This window comes from Drosophila ficusphila, unplaced genomic scaffold (genome assembly GCF_018152265.1).
Source record: "Drosophila ficusphila isolate 14025-0441.05 unplaced genomic scaffold, ASM1815226v1 contig_286, whole genome shotgun sequence".
Classification (NCBI taxonomy): domain Eukaryota; kingdom Metazoa; phylum Arthropoda; class Insecta; order Diptera; family Drosophilidae; genus Drosophila; species Drosophila ficusphila.
The window spans coordinates 9,466,853-9,490,776 of record NW_025064189.1 but is presented as its reverse complement, the minus strand read 5'-3'; the positions used below and the strand labels follow the sequence as shown (position 1 = coordinate 9,490,776).

The 23,924-nt window shown below is 43.7% G+C and overlaps 1 protein-coding gene across 1 annotated transcript in view; it reads right to left on the bottom strand.

Annotated features, from left to right (window-relative positions):
• Positions 1–430: 430 nt before the first annotated feature.
• LOC108099157 (eukaryotic translation initiation factor 5B) overlaps positions 431–23,924 on the bottom strand; it is a 33,471-nt gene continuing 9,977 nt past the window's right edge. The window contains exons 6-10 of the mRNA XM_017202502.2: positions 20,461–20,537; positions 17,743–17,938; positions 15,704–15,811; positions 3,940–4,101; positions 431–883 (exon numbers count right to left, since the gene is read on the bottom strand). Of these exons, the coding sequence (XP_017057991.1) occupies positions 776–883; positions 3,940–4,101; positions 15,704–15,811; positions 17,743–17,938; positions 20,461–20,537 (651 nt within the window). The 3' untranslated portion in view covers positions 431–775. The remainder of the gene's footprint in view (positions 884–3,939; positions 4,102–15,703; positions 15,812–17,742; positions 17,939–20,460; positions 20,538–23,924) is intronic.

Here is a 23,924-nt window from a genome sequence, read left to right as displayed (position 1 = left end):
TTCAGCGCAGCACAACAGCCCGCTTGAAGGATACTTGCTCCGGCAGCATTTGCGTCATTCACAAAACTGCGGCTCGTAACTTGCCGCATACTTTGGTGCTGCGCCACAGTCGTCCTTCCAGCGGCAGTTGGGTGAACGAACCCGCTCGGCGGATGACCCAGTTTTTTGGCTGCAGCAGCAGCAGAAGCAGAAGCAGCAGCAGTTGCCACAGGACACAGCTTACAGCATACAGCATATAGCACAGTAAAGGCATCTCGGCTGCCCCATTCATCGGCATCCTTGCCGCGTTCAATGACTTGGCTATGAATGAAAAGGACCTGTGCGCATGCCAACTGGGTCAATATCCTTTGGGCGTGACGTCACCGCTGACACAGTTACCCCAAAGCCAAAGCCGCAGTCTGCAAAGTTTACACACGCCTCACACGCTCTCTCCGTTGTACAACATTTGCATTTTATTCTAAGTTGGCTCTAACAAAATCGCAGGCAAAAAATGGATGTTCGCAATAAGCGTTTTACAAAAATTTGATTTAAAACCATTATAACAGAGTTCTCCAAGCGACGACGTCTGCGAAGACTGCGACGACTCGGCTGTAAACCATAAATGAAACTAAGCTTAAGAGAAAGGTCCTTGCTCGAGCTCCAGAACTCAAGAACTCGAGGGGACACACCACGAGCGCACAGTCTGTAGTTTGTATTTAATTATGTACGAGTATAGTTCTAGCGCAGATCCCTCGTCCGTTGTACGTTTGCGAAGTTTGGCAAGCGAGTCCGCCGCTTAGAGGATCTCGAAGAGCTTCTTCAGCTCCACCATCAGCGACCAGTCGGCCTTTATTAGGTCCTCGCGGAAGTAGTCCTTGCAGGCATCGATGCTCTGTCGAGAGATCTGAAAAGGAGACATTCAAAATACAAATTAAGATTAAGGTTTATTCAAAGTAGAGAAGTAAATGCCAACACCCATGACTCTAAATGCATATTAATAACACGCTGCGCTACACATAAATCATCGGCATTATGGATTCGGCGAAAATGTACAATTGGAACGTGCCAATTGTCAAAACTCCGAAGGGAGATCGCGACTGCTTGCCCCATCAATCAAGCAACGGGGCGGCACGTGTCCCCAGTTCTCCCCATTCCTCCCCAGAAACCCCGACATATGGCGCATAACAATTAAAGCCATTTTGAACAATACTTTTCTCCATCTTTTTCGCATCCGATCCATACAGCCCGACTTTATACTTTATGCCCCCGGCGACGCTTTATCGAAGCTATTTTAGTGTCGCCATTTTTTATGGCGCCTTTTTAATGCGTTTTTTAATGCCGCGCGTTTATGGCGAGCGGACCCTCATGAATAGTTCCACTTTCAGGCCCCCCGAAAGTCCGAACGTCCGATTACAGCACGCCCTTGATAAAGACAGCACTCTGTCCTTTGTCCATAAGCTCCCCCGATTAATTATTATTTTTATTTTTATTCCCATCTCTGGGTTTTTATTCTCTTTTTTTGGCGCATCGCATATTAATTAGGCCCGATCAATGGTTTTGATTATTGGAGCCGTATGTATTTATGCACAAAAGATTTCTCTAAACGATAAGCGGCATAAAGCCTCTCGAGGAGTCCCCATTTATGGCTGTGAATATTAAATGGGCAAATGGGCGAGGCTTTGTCCTCAGCCAAGAGTTGAAGGATATCGGAGGAGCCTGAAGTTAAGTTCGCATTGATTGGTTATCTATGGCAGTCGAAATTAATGCTTATTCTGACTTGCTGATTTTATAGTTCTGTTTAATGATCAATCGAATTAAATCAGGAAATTCAATGAGCAATTCAGATTAGTAAAATACAAGGAAGCTAAATCCCCATCGAATTCGGTTTCACTGGAATTCTCCTCCCACTGAAAAGCCCATTCAGCTCCCTATGAATTCCTAATCTCGACTAATTGCAGCTATTTTAAGCCATGCCAAAGGCCTTGTCCAATTTTGCGGGTGAACCGACAAGGCCGAAACCAAAGTCGCTGATGGTCGACCTCAGCTCCAATTTTCAGGGGGTTCCGAGCCTCGGGGTGGGGTTCTCTGCCATTTTGGGTCGCCGAGTGCGTCATAGCTGATAAAAGGCGAGTGCACAAATTAAATCCGAAAAGAGAACAAAATGAAACACCGCCAGCGGCGAAAACCGAACCCGTTGCAAAAGCACACTATAAACTGGGTCGACATCCGAGGAAACTGGGTTAGCTCGATGGTGACGATGCTCGGAGGTCGCTGAACTGTGCAAGTGCATTCGCCGTGGAAGGTAAAACGTGACGTCAGCAGGCGACTGGGGTCAACTATGGCGATATGGCAATATATCTGGGTGAGGGGACCTGGCCACTCCCCTCCCTCCACTCGAAAAGCGGCCCTGCATTCACAAGGGCCGAGCATCAGGTCAGCCATGACATAATACCCTTTCACGGCTCCCAGGTTCCTGCAAGGACACTGCGGGCTATAAATAGACGCCGAGTGTGTCAATTGGGTGGTGGCAGCCACCCTAATAGCTCTTGATGGAGCCTGCACTGCGAAAACGCCAAAAGGTCAGCGCTGAAGAGCTAAATTGGAAGCATAATCCAATTTGACAAGAACAGAAACTTGAAATTTCATTGGGAGAGCACTTAATAGCGATTGATTTACTAACTACAATAAAAAATTTAATAATGTCTACCTCCTAATTTATTTTTAGGATGCAAAAGTCTGTCTTGATATCTCAAATGAAAAATGAACTCAAAAAATATTAAAGGAGTACTGGAATGACCCTACTTTATTATTTAGTTTGCAGGTCCAACTTTTTCGCGCAGTGACTTCTTCCTCAGCTTGTAGGCCTAAAAATACATCCATTCATCTTTATTTTTACGCAGCATTAATTGAATAAAGCGCTCTGCCAACTCAATGGGCAATTAGCGCCGCCTGGCGTTTTGACGTCACCGATGTCACCCGCTGATTAGGGACAAAAATGAATCAAAAACGAAGTTAGCTATCGATTTTGGTTTTTGGCCAGCTTGTTGTTTACCCCCCTTTTAACCACCGCCCACTCATGAAGGCCGCTTGACGTCAGAGCTGGTAAGTAATTGTTAATCAAATGATTGAACGAAAGGAAGTTGCAAAGGCCTTTCAGCGCCACTTAAGCCAGTTAAGTCATCCGTCGAATGTCGTTCGAAGCGATTCAATTCGACTCGATTCGATTCGATTCGATTCGATTCGATTCGATGCGATACGACTCGACGTTGTAGCCACCTAACACTTGACACACAACTTGGCCATGTAATTTGATAAGCCAACTGGCCAAAGTGGAGGAAGTGGACAAGGTGAGGAGCTTTATAGTGGAGGAGGAGGAGGTGGAGTGGGTTTGCCCCTGGCCATCCAGTTGCAATTGACAACTTTGATACGACACGATGGTTCGATTCGCGCCGCTCTTCAACGTAAGTGATTTGCACTCGAATTCGCACTGAATAACAGCCTGGTTCTCGATCAATTAAGCCGAATGACTGGCAAATTAGCAGGCCAAAATGCAACGTTATTTTAGAAACCTATTCATAACCATAGAAAATGCATTATTGTTGAAAATAACTTTCAATTGCTGACAAATATTATAGAAGATATTCTTGTTAATATAAATTATAACTATAAATTCGGTATACTGAGTAACTACTTTCAGACAATTAAAAAACAATTAGTGATTGCATAAAACAAGCCCAAATAAAGTCACTAAAAACAAGTGAGGTTACAATTGCCCCACTTCAGATATCTAATCCGGCCATCAAAATCAACCACATGCCCGTTCGAAGCGATGATATTGCGGTTCTTGGCTTCCCGACAATAATGCACTCGAGTCTATCTCGAGTTCCAAGTTGGCTCTTCCGCTCCCGAGCACTAATGAATTTATTGCCAATCATTTTGGTAGGTGGTCGGTGGTCTTACCTTGCTGATCAACATGTCCTCGGCCTCGAAGTGGCGACCAAACATCTTGGGCGACTCCCCGGGGATCGGATCGATCTTGATGCAGATCTCCTGGCCCTTGCGCGCAAATTCGAGTTGCTTGTGATTCGACTCGATAGACGTCACGATTCCGATGTCCACAAACTGCGAAGAAAGAATAGAAATGGTCAGGGAAATTGTGAAAGTGTTTTGGCATACGTGGATTATGGGGCGTATGCGTGATATTGCGGCAACTAGTAAATCAGTTGGCCAACGGGGACATTTAGGGGCTGGGGACTTCCGCATGTCATCGACTGAATCGCTGATAAGTTAACCGAGCTCATTTGGCATGCCAGAGCCGTAAAATAACTCCACGTTAAGCGCTTAATAAAAGGTTTGCCAAAAAAAAAGGTGGAAGAGGGTGGTGTGCGGGTGGGTGGGTCTTATCAGCGCATCTGGCGCGAGTTTCACATGCGGTGACCACTTCCTCAATTCCACTGATAAACTCGTGGGTGGATCCTACACTGCTCTGTTTACTTACGCTTTCCGTGGAGTGCCGAGAGCTTACTAGATAACATTTAACACCAAACTCGATGCACTCGTAAAAACTATTGTAAGTATTTATCCTAAAATATTTAGATGTTTACTAAAAATAGTTTAATTTTTATAATAAAGTATTCTAGTTAACGTTAAACGTTAACAGAGCTTTCTAATTAAACGAAATCAATGAATCCCTAAAATTCCCCAGAACTCCAGATTTTCTCGCTGTGCACTCTGCTCCTATCTCGATGGCCTAACAAAGTCATTGAACCAAATTGTAACATGTTTGTTGTCGTAACCCGTTTGCACTCGACAAAACAAAAGCAAAAGCAAAAACAAAACAGGAAACTGTTGCCAACGCCGCGTTTCCTGTGGGCGCCCCAATGGCGGTTGACGGCGCTGCCCTCGTTCGTATTTCACTTCATTCAGACCAAATAAATTATTGAAATTTTTTGTTGGCCTGTTGCTATCGGTGCACATAGCTGCTACATAGCACATTTACACACCCTCTGGCCGAAGGGGAAGGCGGCAGGGGAAGGGGAAGGGGAAAGGGGGCAGCATTTGTCACCGTTTCCTGTCGCTGATTACTCATACGCCCCGTTCCACGTCTTCCGCCGCGACGTCTTCGCCTTTTCGCGCTCTCTTCGAAAATTTTCATTAAATGTGTTAATTTATTTCCATTTCCACACAATTTTTTCTTTCAACATTGCGCTTCTGCTTCTGCTTCTGCGGTGCGAGCCGGCAGTTTTCGTCTTTTATGAGAGCAACGAAATCATCCCGGCGGGGGATATTTATGATATACTCGTACAGATAGATATGGTGTTCGTCGGGGGAATGGGGAAACAACCCGGCCCATACCAAATTCGTACCGAATGATGAGAGGAGAAATTGATGGGCCTGTTGATGCAAGTGGCAAAAAGAAAACCGACTCGAAAGGAGATAAATTGGCAGAGCCATCCGATTCTTATGAGCGAATTTTTTAATGCGAAATACTAAATTTTTAATGACTTTTAAAAAACAGAAGTAACAAGTCAAAAACCTTGAAATAAAAGGTAGGAATTGTTTGTGGAAAATAAACATTTTGAAAAGTATTTATAGTATTAATTAATACAACCCACTTTCTATGAATTAATCCTAAATCTAAATAGAAAAATTCTTTCGATGTCAAAAAAAAAAACAAATTCTTTATTGGGTATCGAGAAAAAATTCGATGACGACGCAGCCGTCTCGTGTCGCCAAAAACCCAAACAAGTTGACTACGAAAACAACATTTTACATTCCGCTGCTCGTTTTTTTTTTCTGCTCTGTTCGATTTTGTATATTTTTTCTACAACTTTTTCTGGCTGGCAGATCGCTCGTCTGTGTGTGTGTGTGTGTATCGGCGTTTATCTAAAAATATGATTTATATTTTTCGTGCAGACCGGATGTCGTCTATTTTCGAAAAAGCGCTGCTTGTATGAATGAACGAAAACAACAAATCGAAAGCGAACAAACCGAGATTCAAAAACAATTTGGCCTTTTATGAATTGTTTGATAGAGAGCGACGACGACGAGAAGAGAGACAAACAAATAGATTGTCTGATAGCTTTTTTTTCGGGTAGCACAAACATTTTAGTGACACAATTCTCTGATTTCTTTGCAGCTTGTTAGTGCTGTTGTCAGCAGGAAACACTAAATTAGTTGACCGTAGAGAGAATTACCGCATATATACGATATGCTGACATTTATATGTGTCAAAGACAAAATTCGCAACATCCGTCGGGGGACTCCGAAAAGCACATTTTCAGGGTCTTCGCTCTGCGCAGCTGCAACTTCGAGTGGCCTTCCCTTCCCCTCCCCTCCCCTCCCCTCCTCGAAAAATATGAGAAAAACAGTAGCCACATCGATTCTTCCAATCGCGGCTGCCGGTCTTGGATTCTCCTCAACCGAACGAGTCTCAACCGAATCAGCCCCTCGGGCTGCCGGTCTACGCTTTTCAAATGGATCGACAACAAAGTTGCCTACGTCATGCTCTTCGAGGGAGAAAGAAGAACTTGTCGCTGATTCGAGTTCGGCCCGCAAGCCCCCACATTTGAGGAAGCATTTATATAGTCATCATGAACATGATCACGATCCATCCGTCCGCGGACCACCAGATAACCCCACTCATCTGGCTGCCCACAAGATTCGAGAGGAGGAGTATGGATGGCAGTTGGAAGACAACCGGAGGAGATCTTGGTAGCTCAACAATTTTGGAGGGGGAAGCTGGTAGAGTAGGTGGGCAGCAGGGTTGGGAAATATAAGTATTACATACAATACATTTTATACAATGATAAAAGGGAAACTTTCAGTGTTGAAAAGTTGATTATGAAGCATTTAAATGTACAGTACTACCCAGGACAGCTAAAAGATTAATCTTTTTCAACTTTTCTTTAGACAAGCACCATTGAATTGGATCAAATAAAAAAAATATAAAATTTTTTTTTAAATTTAGCAAGGTACAACATAGTTATATTTAGATCTTTATGCCACTATCCATCCCTCAAGTGGAGCCATGCAACGCCCAGCGACGCGGCTTTCAGCGGCAATAACAATGCCAACAACACCTACCAAACAAGCCAAGACAGCCGCTCTGAGCCATCCATTCATCGTCATCGTCAGCAGAAGTCTAGTCATGCTCATTAGCATCTCGAACCTCCGGTGCAGCGACGCCCACCACCAGCACTCGCCACTCGTAGGAGGCCAAAAAGAAAATCTTTCACTCACAGGAAGCTGGTGGGCAACCTCATCACCATCACCATCGTCATCACCATTGCTTTTGCCATCGCCAGCGTCATCGAAACTCAGGTAAGTCCCAGGTGGGAGTTGTTGCCAAGGTGCTAAAGACCTCCGCTGATTAGAAATGATTAGCGGTCGGGTATATCTGTATTCGGTTGTTATTAATTTCGTGGTTTGCGCCACTCGAAAAGCGAAAATTAAAGCCATTGATTATTGTTTAATTTGTTTGGGTTAACGCCGTGTTATCGGACATCGGAAATACTTGATAGATACCCGCCAGCTGCCCGGCATATGGCCATTAATCAGTAGTGTCAATAAAGAGGGGGAAGTCTCCCGGCCTCGCCCATATGTACATCGGTCCAAGTGCAAAACAATCAATTATGCGACCAGGTAAGTGAATTCCGGTGATGAAACCAATGGAACAAAGAATATTTAAAAATAACATACGGTGATAAGAAGCCGAAAATGCAGGCCGATTTGGACTCTGCTCTGGAGGAAGTGAATGCGAGTAGTTGGAAGGGGAGCCATCGGCCATCAGCTATCAGCAAGAGTCGTATCAAGTTCAATGCCTGAGTTAATGGCTATTATTAATAATTCTCGATTGGCGGGCCTAGGAGTCTCCAAGGTTCTGGCGTCTCACCGAGCGACCATAAAATAATATTCCATTAGTGGGTTTTCCCCAGCCAAATAAATTGAAACTTTAAGTAGGTTTGCCGTGTTTATTTCGCGAAAGTGGAGAGTGCGGAAGTTGCAATTTCATCACCCACTTAAAGTTGCGTAAACAAATAGTAAATTATTCTACACGAAGTATAAACCAAAATAACCGTTCAGGTGTTGAAGTAAGCAAAGAAATAATATGTATTAGTTTTGGAAAGTTAAAGTCTTAATAAAAAGTGGTTTCTGTAATTCCAAAAGCGCCCACTTTATCCTGACCTATTCCACTTGCTTATCCCTTTACCTCGAAACTTATTTCTCGTAACATTTTCATTGAGGAAATTCCTCCCACGAGATAATCAGCTTTTCAAACAGTTGTGAGTTATTACGACAACTAAAAACAAACCAAAGTTGAGGAAAAAGTCATCAGGCACCTCAACCTCTGCTGCATTTCGCCAGACAATTTGTCAGCCCTTTTCTGTTTTCTGCTGCCGGTTTATTGTTCCATTTAGTTGGGCGATTTTCGCGTAGGTGTTACGTCTGCTCTTTATAATATTTCCCTCATTTTTCGTTGCTTTCCCTCCACACGCTTTTTATTATTTTTACGGCCTGCAGCCCGAGAACATTTAGCGATTAAACAAACGTCAATTAAGTATATTTATTTTGGGTGCGCGTGTAAATGGGTGGAAAAAGGGAGGAAGCAGCCGAGAATAAGAACGTTTTTATGCCAGTTTTCCGCTGGTTTTTGTGCAAATTCAGCATTTCCGGCCAAGAAAAACTGAAATGTGACGAAGGCGACCAACTGACCGAGCAAAAGCGAAATAAAACCAACAGAAAACAGAACACAGCGACGACGACGTCAATTTCCAAGCCGCAAAAACAAAGGCAAAGGCAGAAAATACAAAATAAAAATAAAAATAATAAAAAAGAAACAGAAACAGAGAGCGGCGAGTAATTTGCTAATTACGCTAATTTCTTTTGTTGTTGCTGGTCGGTCTGCTTTTATTGCAATTGCCATTTGTAATCGCAGCCATTGTTGCTGTTGCTCTGCCAGTTTATTTTCATAGTAAAATAAATATATAAGGCAAGCGTGCACAGAGAGAAAATAAGTGCAGCGAGGTGCACTTTTGAATCGGTGTATCTTCAATTGATTTATTAGATAAATTGGAGGTTTATTGCAGGATTGACTTCTATTTGATGTTGTACACTTGTTAATATGTTACAAAAAAAAAGATGTATAATAGAATCTGTAAATTTGCATTTGATATCGCTATAATTTTTAACGTGTAGATGCAGATACATGAAGACGGGGCGAAAAAAAGCGCGTATCTAAGCGGATTTTACTATCTTATCGTTTGCCCGACTGCCAGTGTTTGTGTGTAGCGCGAATATCCAAGTGTGTGTGTGTGTTTTATGGCCGTCGAAACACGAAGCTCCCCCAACCCCACCACCCCCCAAGCCCCCTTGTCCGCAAATGGCCTAGGCAATAGTCAAGGCAACAACAGGAAATAAGCATTTTTATGAATGAAACGAAAGCGAGGCACAGACAAACAAACAAATGGAGAGACCCGCACACACAGATACACACCCATACATGGCCAACGGCACTTACGTGCAAAACGTTCAGCTTAAATTCAGCGGGCAATATAACACATTTGTGGTAAATGAAAGTTACTATAAAAGTTGATTTATTATTTATTATTTAGTTGTGGGTCATATGAGAAATAAAAACAGATAGGTTTTCTGAAAATATTTTACTTAAATTTTAGAATTTTTCAATCACAGAAACATGGTTAATTTACTATAGTAGTATTCCTAGTTTCAGGCATTAAATATTGCACTTCTTTTTTAACGCTTTACTAACTTTACACAAGTATTATTATTCACCAACTCGTGTTACAAAAATCACTAAGTAGAACACCTACTTTCGCCACTCCGCCCCAGCGATATTTATTTCCATTTCAGTAAAATCACTTTGTTGCATTAATTTCGTATTTGTAGTTTTCATTCATGAGTTGCGACCGCTTTGTCGTGTTGTTGTTGCCACTATTTGTTATGGTCTGTTTGCTCTATTTTATATTAAAAGCTTTTATTGCGGCCGTATCCGATAGAAACAGGCACACTCGGCACGGCAGAGTGCGCCCACATGTCTTCCAACTGTTCTATTGGGAAATCTCCGCCGCCGCCCCCGCTTATCATAATAAGATACGAATGTATCTCGCAGATGGGCCGGCCCATTCATGAATCGCCCATTCCATTCCCTTATTCATTCATAAGCTGAATTTCCGTTTTCCCGCTTCTTCGGCACGTCCAGAGGAGCACACCTGCCTTATCTCGGGGGTTGCTTCCGACCGAGAATTCCTACTTCCTACTCGGATCCTGCACTTCCGATTCCCCGCTCCAGGATTCCCCTGGAGTCTCCCTGACTCCGACCAGCTGGCAACCTCAGCACACTTCTGCCTTGAGCACTCAACTCCGCTCACTATCTATGCGTTTTCATTCATAAGTTCGAAACACTTGGAAAAATAAATTAAGTATACTATCTAGGACAAAAAAATCTTAATAAAATCCTAAATACTGATTAAACCTTTTACAGGATTTAATGATTTTATATTAAATACTCTAAATCTCTATTATAATTTTGTTTCACACTTCAGATTATCCGCTCTCTAATCTAACCAACTTAAAATTAATTTGGTAATGCAGAACAAAGTATATAAATTTCTCTCAGTACAGCCAATTATTTGGTTCCTACGTGCGGAAGTATTCACTTCCGTTCTGCTTCCGTTTTCAGCCAGCTGAAAAAACTGGGAAAAAAACTGCAGCTGGCTGTCTTTGGGTCGCCGGCAATCCGCTTCCGCAGCTCTTTCTCTTTCGCCATCTACACACTTCCACTTCCACCTCCCGACTTCTTTTGTATTTAATTACTGGTTCCGGTTCTTAACGCTGTTTCTATCGCTTCATCACCACCGCTCCTCTCCCTACCATCTACCATATACCATCCACCATCATCATTATTATGGTGGTTCTTCGTGTGCCACTTATTGTGGCATTGTCTAAAGTGCTCCTTTGTCGCACACGTATCCGTAAACCGATTTGAATTCTTAGCAACCCCGAACGGCGAAAGATGACGCAGTTCCGAAAACCCAGAGGAAGTGTACGGAAATCATTGATTGTTATCTGAAAAGTGAGATACTCTTCACGGGTTCTCGAATTCGATGGGTAAGAAGATCTCAGGAGATCTTGGGCATTAGCAACGCAATAATCAGGGTGTTAATTTTGAGCAATCCTACAAGTAGTCGAGAAACCAGAAACTAATTCCTTGTAACATTTTAAAGGGAAAGACATTATATTATTGGGAAACAATAACACTTCAATTGAATCTATAAGACCTATAATATATTTGTTGCCTATTGTGATAGCAGAAGACAGTCCAAGGGATTTCCCCACCCTATCTCATTCTGTTTTCTCCATAAAAAGCGCTTTCACAATCTCAACGGCAAAGCCCATAAGACTCTTTCACTCGTTCATTCACAGAAACAGAAAAAGAATCGCGTAGATCAACTCAGTTCTTATTGCGGCGACAACGGAAGTCGTAAGCCATGAAGGCTCAACAATTGAGGCGACCGGCGAAATAAAAAATAATACTTAAATCTCGAGGGGGACGGTGGCCCAGCAGGTAGAGCGCTGGCCTCCGGTTCGGAAGGCCCGGGTTCAAGTCGAGCCCCAGGCTCCCCGAGAAAAAGAAACGGTCTCTTTTTCCAAATCTCCACCACTTCTATGCTCTATCGCTCACTTAACATTAGTAACAAATTTCGGCTCCCCGGACCCGCACACCCCCTCGTCCACGTTACTATGGACCCAACAATAAAAAACTTTCGTCACTCCTAGATGGCGCCAGGTGGCATCCCCACCGCTAGGATAAGTCGCTACTGGCTTATCACCGGTACGATCGAAAATCATTGATAACGAATCCTCTACAAGAAATTGTAGAGGCTCTAAGCTCCCGGGGTGGAGTAACAGAATGTAAATTTTTTTTAAATCTCGCACTTAAATGGCCCGGCAGGTCTGAAAATATTAAGAGATTCGGAGGGGAAAGGCGGAAAGGGGGAGAGGCACCCTTACCTACTTAAACTTAACTCGCAGCCCATAAATTAGCCACAGAATCAACAGAAAGGGAAGGGGCAATGGGATCGGAACGATCGGAACCGAGGCAACTGCCACTATATAAATATACGTGTATATATAAATCGAAAAACTGCAAGAGCCCGCGGGCCATTTAATTAACAAAAACCAGCAGTAGCAGCGCACCGAATGAGCTTTCATTTCCGCTACAAGCAGCCAGCCACTCGGGGCATGAATGAAAATATTAAAGATATCGATCGCTTCGATCTCACTTCGCCATCGCCATCGCCATCGCAGGCGGCGCAACCGAAAACTCTTTCTGCCACCAGATTTCTGGTTTCTCTGCGGTCTGTGCAAAGGAAAGGCATCAGCATCAGCAACAGCAACAGCAGACCGCAAAGTAATATCTATATACACATATGCAAGACGATCTGCAAGTGATCTGCCAGAGTCTGTCTCCCCGGCCTTAAAGACCGTCTTTAGGAGCCAACCAGATTCGATTACAGTGGCGACTCTAAAGGGGATACTACTGTTTGCAATTTGTAAACCATAAAAAAAGGAATCAGAAATGCAGTTCCAATTATAAGGGATCTTTCTTTGGATATTAAGTTTAACTTATTTGGAATTACTCTTCTTTATAGAAAACATAGTTGAAATTTATATTTTTTTAAGCTAATTAGAAAGTTTGCTGTATAGAGGGTGGACTGTAGTAGCCTTAGCTAGATATCCCCCGTATAAATTGGTCGTAGACACGTACACACTCGCATCGCAACGTCCATATGTTAAGTGACTGACGGATTTGGATTTGGCGCTGGGTAACGCCTCCAACTTCCGTTTGCTGTTTTCGCTTTGGCTTTGGCTTTAAGTGCGGCAGTGGAGGCAGTCGCAGGAGGAAGCGAGGGGAACGAATAACGAATGTATTCCCCGGTTGAGGTGGATGCAGATGATCGCTCCTCCACTCGGTTCGGTTCGCTTTAGTTCGGTTGGGTTTCGGATGATGGTGATGTCAGTGGGAGATGAGGATGTGCGAGATGGGGCGTGTTTGGCTTAGATCGGGCCTTCGATAAGGTGAAACTCTTTGATGTACGAGCACGGGGGCAGATCGGGGCGGATCTGATGAGACCGGAGGATAAACAACGGCCGCGGAGCTTGGGGAGTGCGAAAGAGCAGGGGAGATCGCCGGATCGCTGCTTAATTAGCCACGGTGACCTCAAGGCTAAATAAAAGGTGGGATGATCGGCAATTTTAATTGAATTCGTCGAAGAAGTTTTTTGTATCGAAGAGGAAACGATCCTGAGATCATCAGCATTTCCCTAAACAAGATTAATCAGGCGCTGATTTTCTTTGCTTTCTTGGGTAAACACCTTCGACCTGTGGAAATTTTAGAGCAGCCATTTGGGTGATTTCTTTTGTATCAAAAACTGTTTGGAAAAGTCTTCCTAAAAGAGGAAGTTTACTGAAGAGCTGCACTTTTAAAAATTTGTATTTATTGTACTTGTTCAATCCCTTTAAGCAACCTTCAATCACAACCCCTGGTTAACCCCAGAAACCAATGAACCCTCTGACCACTGACCCTCCATTGATTCCTCACCCTGGTTAACCCATCGACCCGTCGGCAGACGTATCCCGTTACCGCATTTTGACACTTTCAGTCCCCAATTCTCAGGGGTTAAGGGTTGATGAGCCAGAGCGCCAGACAATGGTCACCTGTTCGCTGTTCGCTGTTTAACCCCCGTGGCCGAAACGGATTGACAAACCCCAAAACGGGAAGTGGAAGTGGTTTGGGCTCTGTCTTCTTCGCAGCCGTGTGAGAACGGATGTTTTGGCCGGCTCAAAACAATTACGCGGACCGAGAAACAAAGGCCAGAAAGCAAGTGATCGGAGTGGCCTGCCATTACAGATTTAATTATATAATTAATAAATGTAATCAACGGCAGGCAGGCAGGCAGAGACAAGGGCCGCAGACGAGAACATCTGGTGGAGCGACTGGCACGCATGCGCAGCCAGAGGAAGTTGTCGCTGGGGAAAGGGAGAGAGGGGGAGCGGGGAGGAGGAGGGGTCTGCCAGAGCCGGAGAAGTCCCCAACCCTTTCGAAGAAGCGCTCCCCCAGCTGCAAGTCAACGGAAATCGCAAAGGCAAAGGCAAAGGCAAAAATCAGCCGGGCAAAGTCGCAAGGCACAGCGACAAAGCGGCCTCGATGACGATGGCAGCATTCTTGGGCAGAAATGAAGTGCAGATCTAAAGTAGAATTGGATCAGGAGGGGGATTGCCAATGGACATATGGACCTGCAGCAGGGGCTACGATCACATGTGTCCGCCAGCGGAAAGTGAGCTTGAATTGCGGGGACTCTTTGGATGAGCTACACCAAGGTTAACTGGAAGATTCAGCTTTATTAAGGGAATAACTACATTGTTATTTCAAATAAAAAAGGGTTAAAGAGAAAGAAACTATTGGGGTTACCTAACTAATAACTTTAATTAATTTAATATAATATTTACTGTAACCTAATAATATATATCCTATCCTATCTATATTCGATTTGTCTTGTTCCCCATAACCCACAAATTCGATCTGAACGTATCGTAGGGTATCCCCGCACTAAAATCAGTATTAAAGCTGGCAAAAAGCGAGAAGCAAGAGGGAGAAGACGTTGAAAAGAATGACGATGAATGACGGGAAGCGCACAGCTTAGCAGCGCTTCTCTCGGATAATTGAGGAAGTTATAATTGCCAATGAATGGTCCTCCTGCTCCTGCGTCTTCCTGCCACTGTCCCTTCCCCCTTGAAAATGGTAAAAAGTCAAGAGCGGTACGGGAAGCAGAACATAAACCCTTTGGCACAAGATCGAAGAAGCGACAAAAAGTGGCAGAAGTGGCAGGAGTGGCAGAAGTGGAAAGGAAACACAGTTGTTGTCGCTGGCGAACGGGAAACAGGACATGTCGGCGCATAAATTGAAATGAGTGTCGTCGTCGTTGCTTCCCTTCTCCCATCTCCCATATCTCTTTTTTATATCGACATCAACGGAAGGACAATAATTGAGCCTGCCAGTCGGTGGTTATTACGATGGAATTCGAGAGCGTTTTGCGACGCAATTCGTTCGCCCGATGAGCTAATAACTATTGCCCAGCTCCCCGTCACAACTCACAATTCCGCACGCACATCCAGATGGAGAGCCCAGTATAATGGCGATGGAACCGCACCACCTGTGTCAACAATGAAAGCTGCCCCGCCGAAGGTAGCAAATCAAACAAACAGCTCGTCCGTCGGGCCTCCTTGTCATTGTATACTGGATACTTGACACGATTCCCAAGACAACACACCGACAAGACATCGAGTCCGAAGACAAGGACTTCCATTGTGCCTCCATTGTGCGCATAGAGAACCCCTTAGTCCAACCACCGCGATCTACTCCGCCGATCTGCACCACTCGCGCCCAATGCGTGCCCATTGAATGGCACCTTTTGTGGGGCGCGACTCGCAGAATAGTCAAATATTTGCCAGCGAATAGATTGTGGGAAACAGAGGGAAAAATATTCCAAATTATCTTTGATATATACTTTTTTTTAAGATTTCCTATGGGTCTTTGCATCCTCTTAAGTACTTATTGTAATTACCCATATATCACATTTGTAAGGAAATATTTATAACATATATCTATAGTTTCATCATCTGTTTTTCTCAGTGCACTTACCTCCTTGCTGGGCACGCAAATCGGAGTGCCCACTTTGACAATGCCGTTCTCCACCATCACGCCCATCACGATCGGATCTCGGCTGTTGAATATGAACTGTGGCAGTATCTGTGGGATAGAATCGAGGAGATATCATGAAACAACTAATAATTATATCGATCGATGACTGTTAGATAGACGATGATTTTGTGGGGTATAACTAATAAGCGGCGCAATCGGGAACGATCGATTACGATGGGCCGGCTAGCAACTACTTTTTAAGTAATGCCCGATAATTATGGTGGCTTAGCCGATGCCAACAACGGATTTTTTTAGATAATATAACAACTATAAGTCAGTTGGGATACTGGATACTCTATAAAGGAGGTAAATGGCTTTAAACCTCCTGAGATTGGCTTAGTTATTAACTCTTCAATTATTTTAGATCTTTTTGTAATTCATGGATGCTTAAAATATTGTAGCCGAATATAAAGTTGTTTTAATTGCAAACATATTATTCCTACTTAATGTTGCAGTCTCGTTAATAGAGTGTAGTAGAAACACCCGACGAAAACAACTTTGGCTGCACCAAGAACAACTTAATTTCCGTTGCGTCAACTGTTGAAGAAGGCCTCAAATGGGATGCCGCCTGCAGCAAAAGTCGGAGCTGAAGAAGCGGCACAATCTGAATCAGCCGGCAAAGAAAATGGATCGTACGTTGCCGGGGAAAAAGAAAAGTGGCCCAGAGAACACGTTTCCCCAGCTCCAGCTCCACATGCACATGCCCATTTCTCCCCAGCTCCGCAGTAAACTCCTTAAGACAGAAGGCGAGTTAATAACTCAAACTAAACAACGTCATTGTTATTACAAGACCTGCGACTGCGACTTGGACTCCAGAGAATCGTTGGGTTCAGAGTGGCCAAATGCACTCGGAATAATGATTTATGAATTATGAATTGGTTGCTAAAAATGGGACACTGAGTTGAAATTTTCTTTTCATATAAATTTAGTTCGAATGAATCAAATTCAGAAGATAAAATGAAAAATAAATATATTTAAAAATATTTATCTGTTCAAAATTAATATTTAGAGTGCACTACTTTGAGTGTACAAGATCGAACGAATGCTACCAACAGCTGTGCGCCGTGTGTCCAATTACCAGCACAGTGGGAGCCCAGTGGCTAGAGTGGTCTAGAGTGGACCAGGGTGGACCCGAGTGGCCCCGAGTGGAGTTTAGAGTGTGGCGTGTTGAGTCCCAACATTGCATACGACCGAAATCTAATGATTGCCTATAAATCAAATACGCTGTTTAAACATTATTTGAGCAGGAAGTGTGGACGTGATGCAGGCGTCCGTCCGCTGGGATCCGAGGCTTTGCCTCTAATCGCTTGTTGAGTGCTTGTCTTGGCCCGGCTTACCACGTACGTATATCGTAGCCCCCAGCCCGGAGTTTGGAGCCGCCGCTCCGTTCTTGTTGGCCAGCATCATTAAGCCAGCGTCAAGACGAGACGAGCCACAGCTGGAGATCCATTCTGGGTCTTACTTGTTGGAGTTGGAGTTGGAGTCTCGGTCTCATTCTCGTTCTCATTTTCAGTTCGCGGCAGATTGCATTTTACACCTGTAGCTTTCGGGGGTAATTGCAGCTGAGCGGAAGAGCCACGGAGGAGGAGATCGCGAGAGGAAGGGGAGAGAGAAGGGGGAAATGGAACACGAACATGGGCGCATTAAAATAATGTCCATAATGACACCGAAACCCTGGGTTTCCGTCTTTAGTTCCCGACTGGTGATGTGATCTAACAAACTGCATCATTACTTAATTTTTTATTTTTTTGACCGATTTTCTTTAATTTTTATACTACAACCCTTTTCCGAATTTGCAAAAAATGGGTTTGCTGAAAATTGACCATAATTTTCTAATTCTAAGTCCATAACTTCTCTTATTTTAATCTTATTTTGAAGTAACCTGCCTCTAAAAGTTTGTATTTTAATTCTCTAAATGCATCATTGGGTGAATTTTTATTTTCCGGCTGATGTGGCAAATAAAAATATGATTGACTTACCCTTAGTTTGCAGGGGAAGACGGCTACCGAGCGGAACTCCTCGCGCTTCTTCTGCTTGAGCTCCTCGCGGTAGGCGGTGAACTTGTCGAAGAGATGGTAGATGATGTCCGCCTGGAATATCTTCACGCCCAGGGAGTCGGCCATTTCCTGCGCTTCCCGCTCGATCTTCACGTCGAAGGCCAGGATCGTAGCATACCTAAAGGGGCGGGGGAGAAAACAAACAGAGATCGCGGTGATTTAAAACAATTAAAAGCCAGTGTTACGTCTATGTAATCAGAGAGACGACCAACGAGCTGAATAATAATAACAATAACCATAATGACACCACTGCCGCGCTGCTCTTCCTGTCCGAAGAAGAAGCTGGCCTAATGATCGGGCCACATGGCGATTGGGGCACCAGGAAGCGTTAATAATTGAAATCACAACAACCAACAACCTCTCGTCCGTCGAATCCAGCGGCTCAAGATGTTGTTTGTTCGGCTTGACCAACTCTGCCGTGCGGGGCTTTCAATGACAGGAAATGGTTGGCATTTCGAGAATCGAAGCTCTGCGTCGACAGGAAAAGGTCCCAAAGCCAAAGTGGAGTCGGCTAATGAGGGGCTCTTTTTGGGATCTGTCGAACACGTACGGGATTGTGGAATTGGAATTGGGATGGGGATCAAATCTGTTTGGGCAGAGGCGAAAACAGTTTAGGAGAGAGTCCACGACTAATCGATCTATGAATTATGGGCAATTTGGGAGCGAAGAGAACTAATATGACAAGGGTTAATCGGAAGTCGTTGTGATATATGGATCTGTGTGTCTGATAGAAGTTTAATTTCCAGTTGAGATCGGAGAGATCATGCATTAAAATAGTGAATTTCCAAGCATTAACAATTTAGAACCCCCCGAAACAATCACTTTCGCGGCAAACTTTTACGAGGATTCCCCTGAGGGGCAATTAATACCCATCCATTGTTGGAGCGGATCACTTTCGAGTGGACGAGCCAATTTTATGCATAAAGATCACATAAAAAGAGTTAAACATTTTATGGGACTCGTAAACGCGACAGCCCCAGAAGGGAGATAAATGGAATACAGTATGGTGGAGAACCCATCGAAGGCACTCTTCTCCCGGACAGACGATCTTTATGGTCTTATGGTCGCTGCTCGCAGCGTAAAATGCAATATTTTATGGTTCGAAAATTCCACGCGCGTAGAAATCATAAATAAGCGAGGAGCAGCCACACATGGCAGGAGATACTTGGGCGGGTATCGCTCCGATGGGCGGATATGGGCCTAAAAGTGGACGCAACTCTTGGCGGAGGCTAAGGCGAACGCACGCATGCGCAGAAGGGCCGGAAACGGAAGTGCTCCGTCTTGGGCGCAGATACAAGATACAGCGACACCAGATACAGATACAAACACAATCGCGGCCACATTTTCCGTTTTCGCGCTTGTGACAGCGTAATTTGAGTGGGCCGTAAACGTAAGAGTAAACGCAAACGTATCTGCATCTGCATTTGTATCTGCATCTGCATCTGAGGCTTTTCTTGTTGCCAAGCAGAGCACGAAGATAGTTTCGCAATTGGAAACCGGCAGGCAGGCAAAAGAGACAGGATTGGACTGGAGGAGAAAGATATAGATGTAGTAGATACGGCGAGTGGACTATTTGGCACCACTTAGTGCCGCTAATGAGACAAAGCCGCCGGCTCGAAGGTCCGCTCCCCACAATAAATCATGGGCGTCCCGCCCGCTCGGCCGGCTTATCCCCCCGGCAAAGTGCATTTTGTGATTGCCGCTAAATGAATCACTTAACCCGACCAGCTCCAGCGGCTCCTTCGTCGGCCAATATCACACACAATCTTCAAAGATCCGACCGTATTGCGTTGTTTATCAAGTGGCGGGTGGACGGGTTTGCCGGGGAGCTGTGTGTTAATGAAGTTAAGCGGCAATAAAATTGCATTGTTCGTTGTCATATATCAAAAAGTCGTTTATTCTCGCTGTCTCGCCGCACCTCTTACCTCTCACCTCTTGCTGCTTCAATCTCTCGAATATAAAGCGGCAATGGCCTACAATGTAGGCGAACATGGAGGGGGCACTGCATCAGCCGTATCTATCTGCTTCGCCGATGAAATGTGAGTGCTGTTGCAAATGGACGGCAGAAGGTGTTGCCCGCCAGTTGGACACGTTCTCGGGAGGAAGTGCTAAAGGCACAAGCCGAAGAGGTGGTAAAATACAAGGAAAGGGTTCATTGAATACTTGGATAGTGGGGAAAGGGCACTTTGAATTCCAAAAAGTAGTTCTGGGTTTAAAGTGACTTAACTCGCTTCCGGTATTACCAACATTCTGTGCAATCTCGTCACCAGGAAGTGAGATACTTATCGAGTGTCTGAAATATAATTCTGAAGAATTCCCGAGCCATCACTTTCGTCGCATTGGGTAATACCCAGCCGTTCCGTTTGTCATTCATAGAAACAACCTCGGGATCAATTTCCCAGCTGTCGACACAATTTCTGCTTGCGAAATCCCTCAATGGGGGAGTTCAATAAACCCCTCGAAAGTGAATTCGATAGTGGAGTTACTACTACTCCGAAGTCTCTTGGGTTCTCGATGGTACGAATTCCGCACTCAGCGAATTCCTAAGAACTGCGATTTGTATAATTTCATATGACACATCCGCCTCGCAAACAAAATGGGGAAAGTGAGCATAGAAACGATAAGTTTGGGTTTACTCACTGCGCCTCGTGTTCCAACATTGTGGAGGCCTTCATCACATCGCGTTTTACTACGGGTCCAATTCGGATAGCAGAGTACTGAAAGAAATAGAAAGGGTTTCAAGTTAGAATTAGTTTCAACAACAGAATTTTTATTTTAAAGAACAATATACTACTTGAAGAAACCAAATATTTATAGAATTAGGAACTGTTTAAAGATATTACAACCCTTTGTTGTTCATTTAAATTCCAATCCAATTTGTTTCATACAGAAACTAAATTTGCAAACCTATTTTTAAAAGAGTAACACAAACTTGTTCAGCAAATGGACTCGTTGGATATTTATAAGTATTTTATTCATCAGAAAGCAGACATGTAAACATACTTTGAGATACTATGTTGTCAACCATGTGCGGCTGCAAAGTTTTCTTTTTATGCTTCCTCCTCGCCGCCAGTTGGCCCAAAAGCATTTGACCCAAAGAAAACTTTGGCTATTCTTAGTCGCACGGCCATAAAAAATAAACGAAATGGGAAAATCGAAGAGAGGAATATAGTAGAACCTAAACTAAACAAGCGGTCCACTAAAGTGAAACATTTCTCAAATGGCCAGGAGACATTAGAAGGAGACGGGAAAGTCTGGCGATGAGTTCATTCACATCGAAGCTGTTCAATTTTTACTCTATTTATTTTTTGTTCGTCGCCAGATGATTACAAATGATCATTGATAAAAATAACAGCGCAGCGCGAGAGTCTGACATGAATGAATGGATGGATGGACTTGGATGGTTGGGCGGTTCGGTGGCTCTGGTGGGCTGCTGTGGTGCTGGTGGTGGACTTCAGTGAGTGGGGCAAATGGAATTTGCTGTCGATAGCGACTTAATTGCGCCACCGGATATGCATGCGTTGTCGATAAGACCGAAATAATGAGAGGCCCCCGATTAAACCCATTAACAACTGGCACACTCGTTTTACTCTCTCTTTTACAGCTGCCTGTTGGAGTTGTTGAATTGAAAAGTCGGCTTATCGGCTAGATTAATCGGATTAATTTAAATGCCAGTTTATCGTGGCATAAATTACGTATTAAGGCTGAAGGTTTAAGAAGCGCTTCCATACAATAAATTTTTTATAGATTAAACTAAGCTTGATATGAAATTCATTTTAGGTGGTATTCAAAACATAAATAAATATGAAAGTAGCTTGTATTAACTTATGTAGCACTTGTAATTACTCGTCTGACGTCACTTAAAATTGCCTGCTTTCTGCTCAAGTGCTTCGATTGTAAATTGAATTCAATTACAGCTTAACCCATTCACGAGCATTTCATTCATTACTGCGAAACGCCTCGGCTGTTGACGCTGTTATAAAAGAAATTGTGTGTAACTAACGGAAAGCAAATAGGAAAAATATAAAAAAAAAATAGAAAAAACGGGAGAAAGAGTTTTGCAATCAGCAAAACAATGAATGAAATCGGAAGTTTATTGTTGTATGCAATTGTGGCACAGAGGCAACAAAGCGAACAAGAAAATTCATAGTAATTGAGGAGGCGAGAAGGAGAGCAGTCGTCGATTGCATGTAAAACGGAAAACGGGTGCAAACGGAAGTGATAGCCGAATGCCCCCATTTCTGCACTCAAAAAAGTATTTATTTAGTATTTATCAAATAATGAAAAATGTACTTAAACTATAAAACAAAACACTTGTTGGGGGATAGCTTTTCAGTGGTTAGATGATCTCCAATGATCTTCCTTTGAAAGTATAAATTATTTAATATTGAATAGGGTAAACGTTCTTTTGAGTGTGATTTTGATTGGGTTGCTAGGGAGCTGTAAAAAGGGAGTGGGCTGGATTTCCACGTGGCAGCCGGCAGTCGCTTTCCAGCTGAATATCATTTCGCACAAACAATCAGTACGTGCGGCTGGCTGACGCAGCAGCATCCACAGTTTCCACAATCGGAATCAGCAGAAAAGGCCTGAAAAGCCAGAAGCCAGAAGCCGGAGACGAGAAAAGGCGGAATTTGTGGGCGGGAAGTGCGTAAGTGGCAAATGAAAACGCATGCGAATGGAGAGCTAATTAGCAAGAGAGCCCCACGAACATGGATGCCTAAGGTGGAAGGCCACGCCCACCAGCCGCCCCTTTTTTGCTGCTGACGTCAAATGGCAACGCCACTCAATGTTATCGATGACACGGGCGAAAAGCCAAGACAGGTGAACGAACACACTCGGCGATTGTTTATAAAATCCGTATAGTAAACTCTAGAAAACTGATTTTTAAAAGCAGAAAGGGTTATATTAAATAAAAATAGAGATAATGATATCATAGCAGCAATCGTTTGTTTTATGGCGGCTTAGAAGGGGGACTGTTCAACATTTATTGCTCAGATCACAAATAGATTGCTTAAATCTTTTAAAACGCCGTCAATAATGCCAATTTTGATGGGAAAACAACTAAATTAATGGGATATGTCGACTTAGTGACTGACAGACAGCCCAAACAGCTGATTAATGTCGAGGAAACCTCCGTTTCGGAATTGGAAAATTGCGATGATTTCGAGAACGCCGCACGTTCCTCGAGAACTTCCGCTTCGCTTTTGAGGTTCTTAAATGCAAACACAAATCTATTATTTTCAACTTCCTTTGCTTCCGAAAAATGCGGTCGCTACGTGTTTATGAATGAAAATTAAGCAATAAGCTCTGGAAAGTATCTGTGGGATACTCTGCGTATCTGTGTGCCATTGATAGTGTATCTGTGTGTGTGTGTGTGTGTGGGGCAGGAAGAATTGCTTCCGTCGTTGTTTTTGTTTTCGTCTTTCCATTTATACATTCATTCATTTACTCATTCACTTGGGTTCACTCATTCATTCATTGTTTTTGCTCATGCCTTCCTTCTTTCTTAATACTCTTGCAGAAAGTATCGCAGCATTAATTAAAACCTTAAACCTCACTTAAACAACCCAGAGTCATAGAATGGTGACCCAATCCTGCACTTCCTGAACCTCTAACTTCCCAAATTTATTTCTGATTAAATTCCGAAACGATCTGCGTTTAAATTTCCTGATCAAATCCTTTTATACCTGGAAGGGCATTTACAATTCGTGATGCCGCAGTAGTTTTACTTTTTGTTTTCTTGCCGAGGCATTTTGTTTTTGTTGTTTTTGGCAACTGCGTCGCATTAATGAAAACATTGGCATTGTCTGCTTCTTACCTCACTTCCTTCCTGCCGACGACCGTAATGCCCAACTAGTACTACGAAACACGCTAAACATGAGAAAAAGAAAAAGAACCACGACCGCAGCGAAATTAAATTCATTCATGAAATTCAACGAAGAGCGTCCAAAAAAAAAAAAAAAAAAAGTAAGCGGGCGGGGAGAGGGTTAAGCACCCAACAATGGACATTTTCTGGGTCCGGTCTTTTCTTCGGGGTCGCATTTACCCCCTTCTACTCCCCTCCCCATCGAGCCATTCATGAATGGGCCCCCGAAGACGTCACG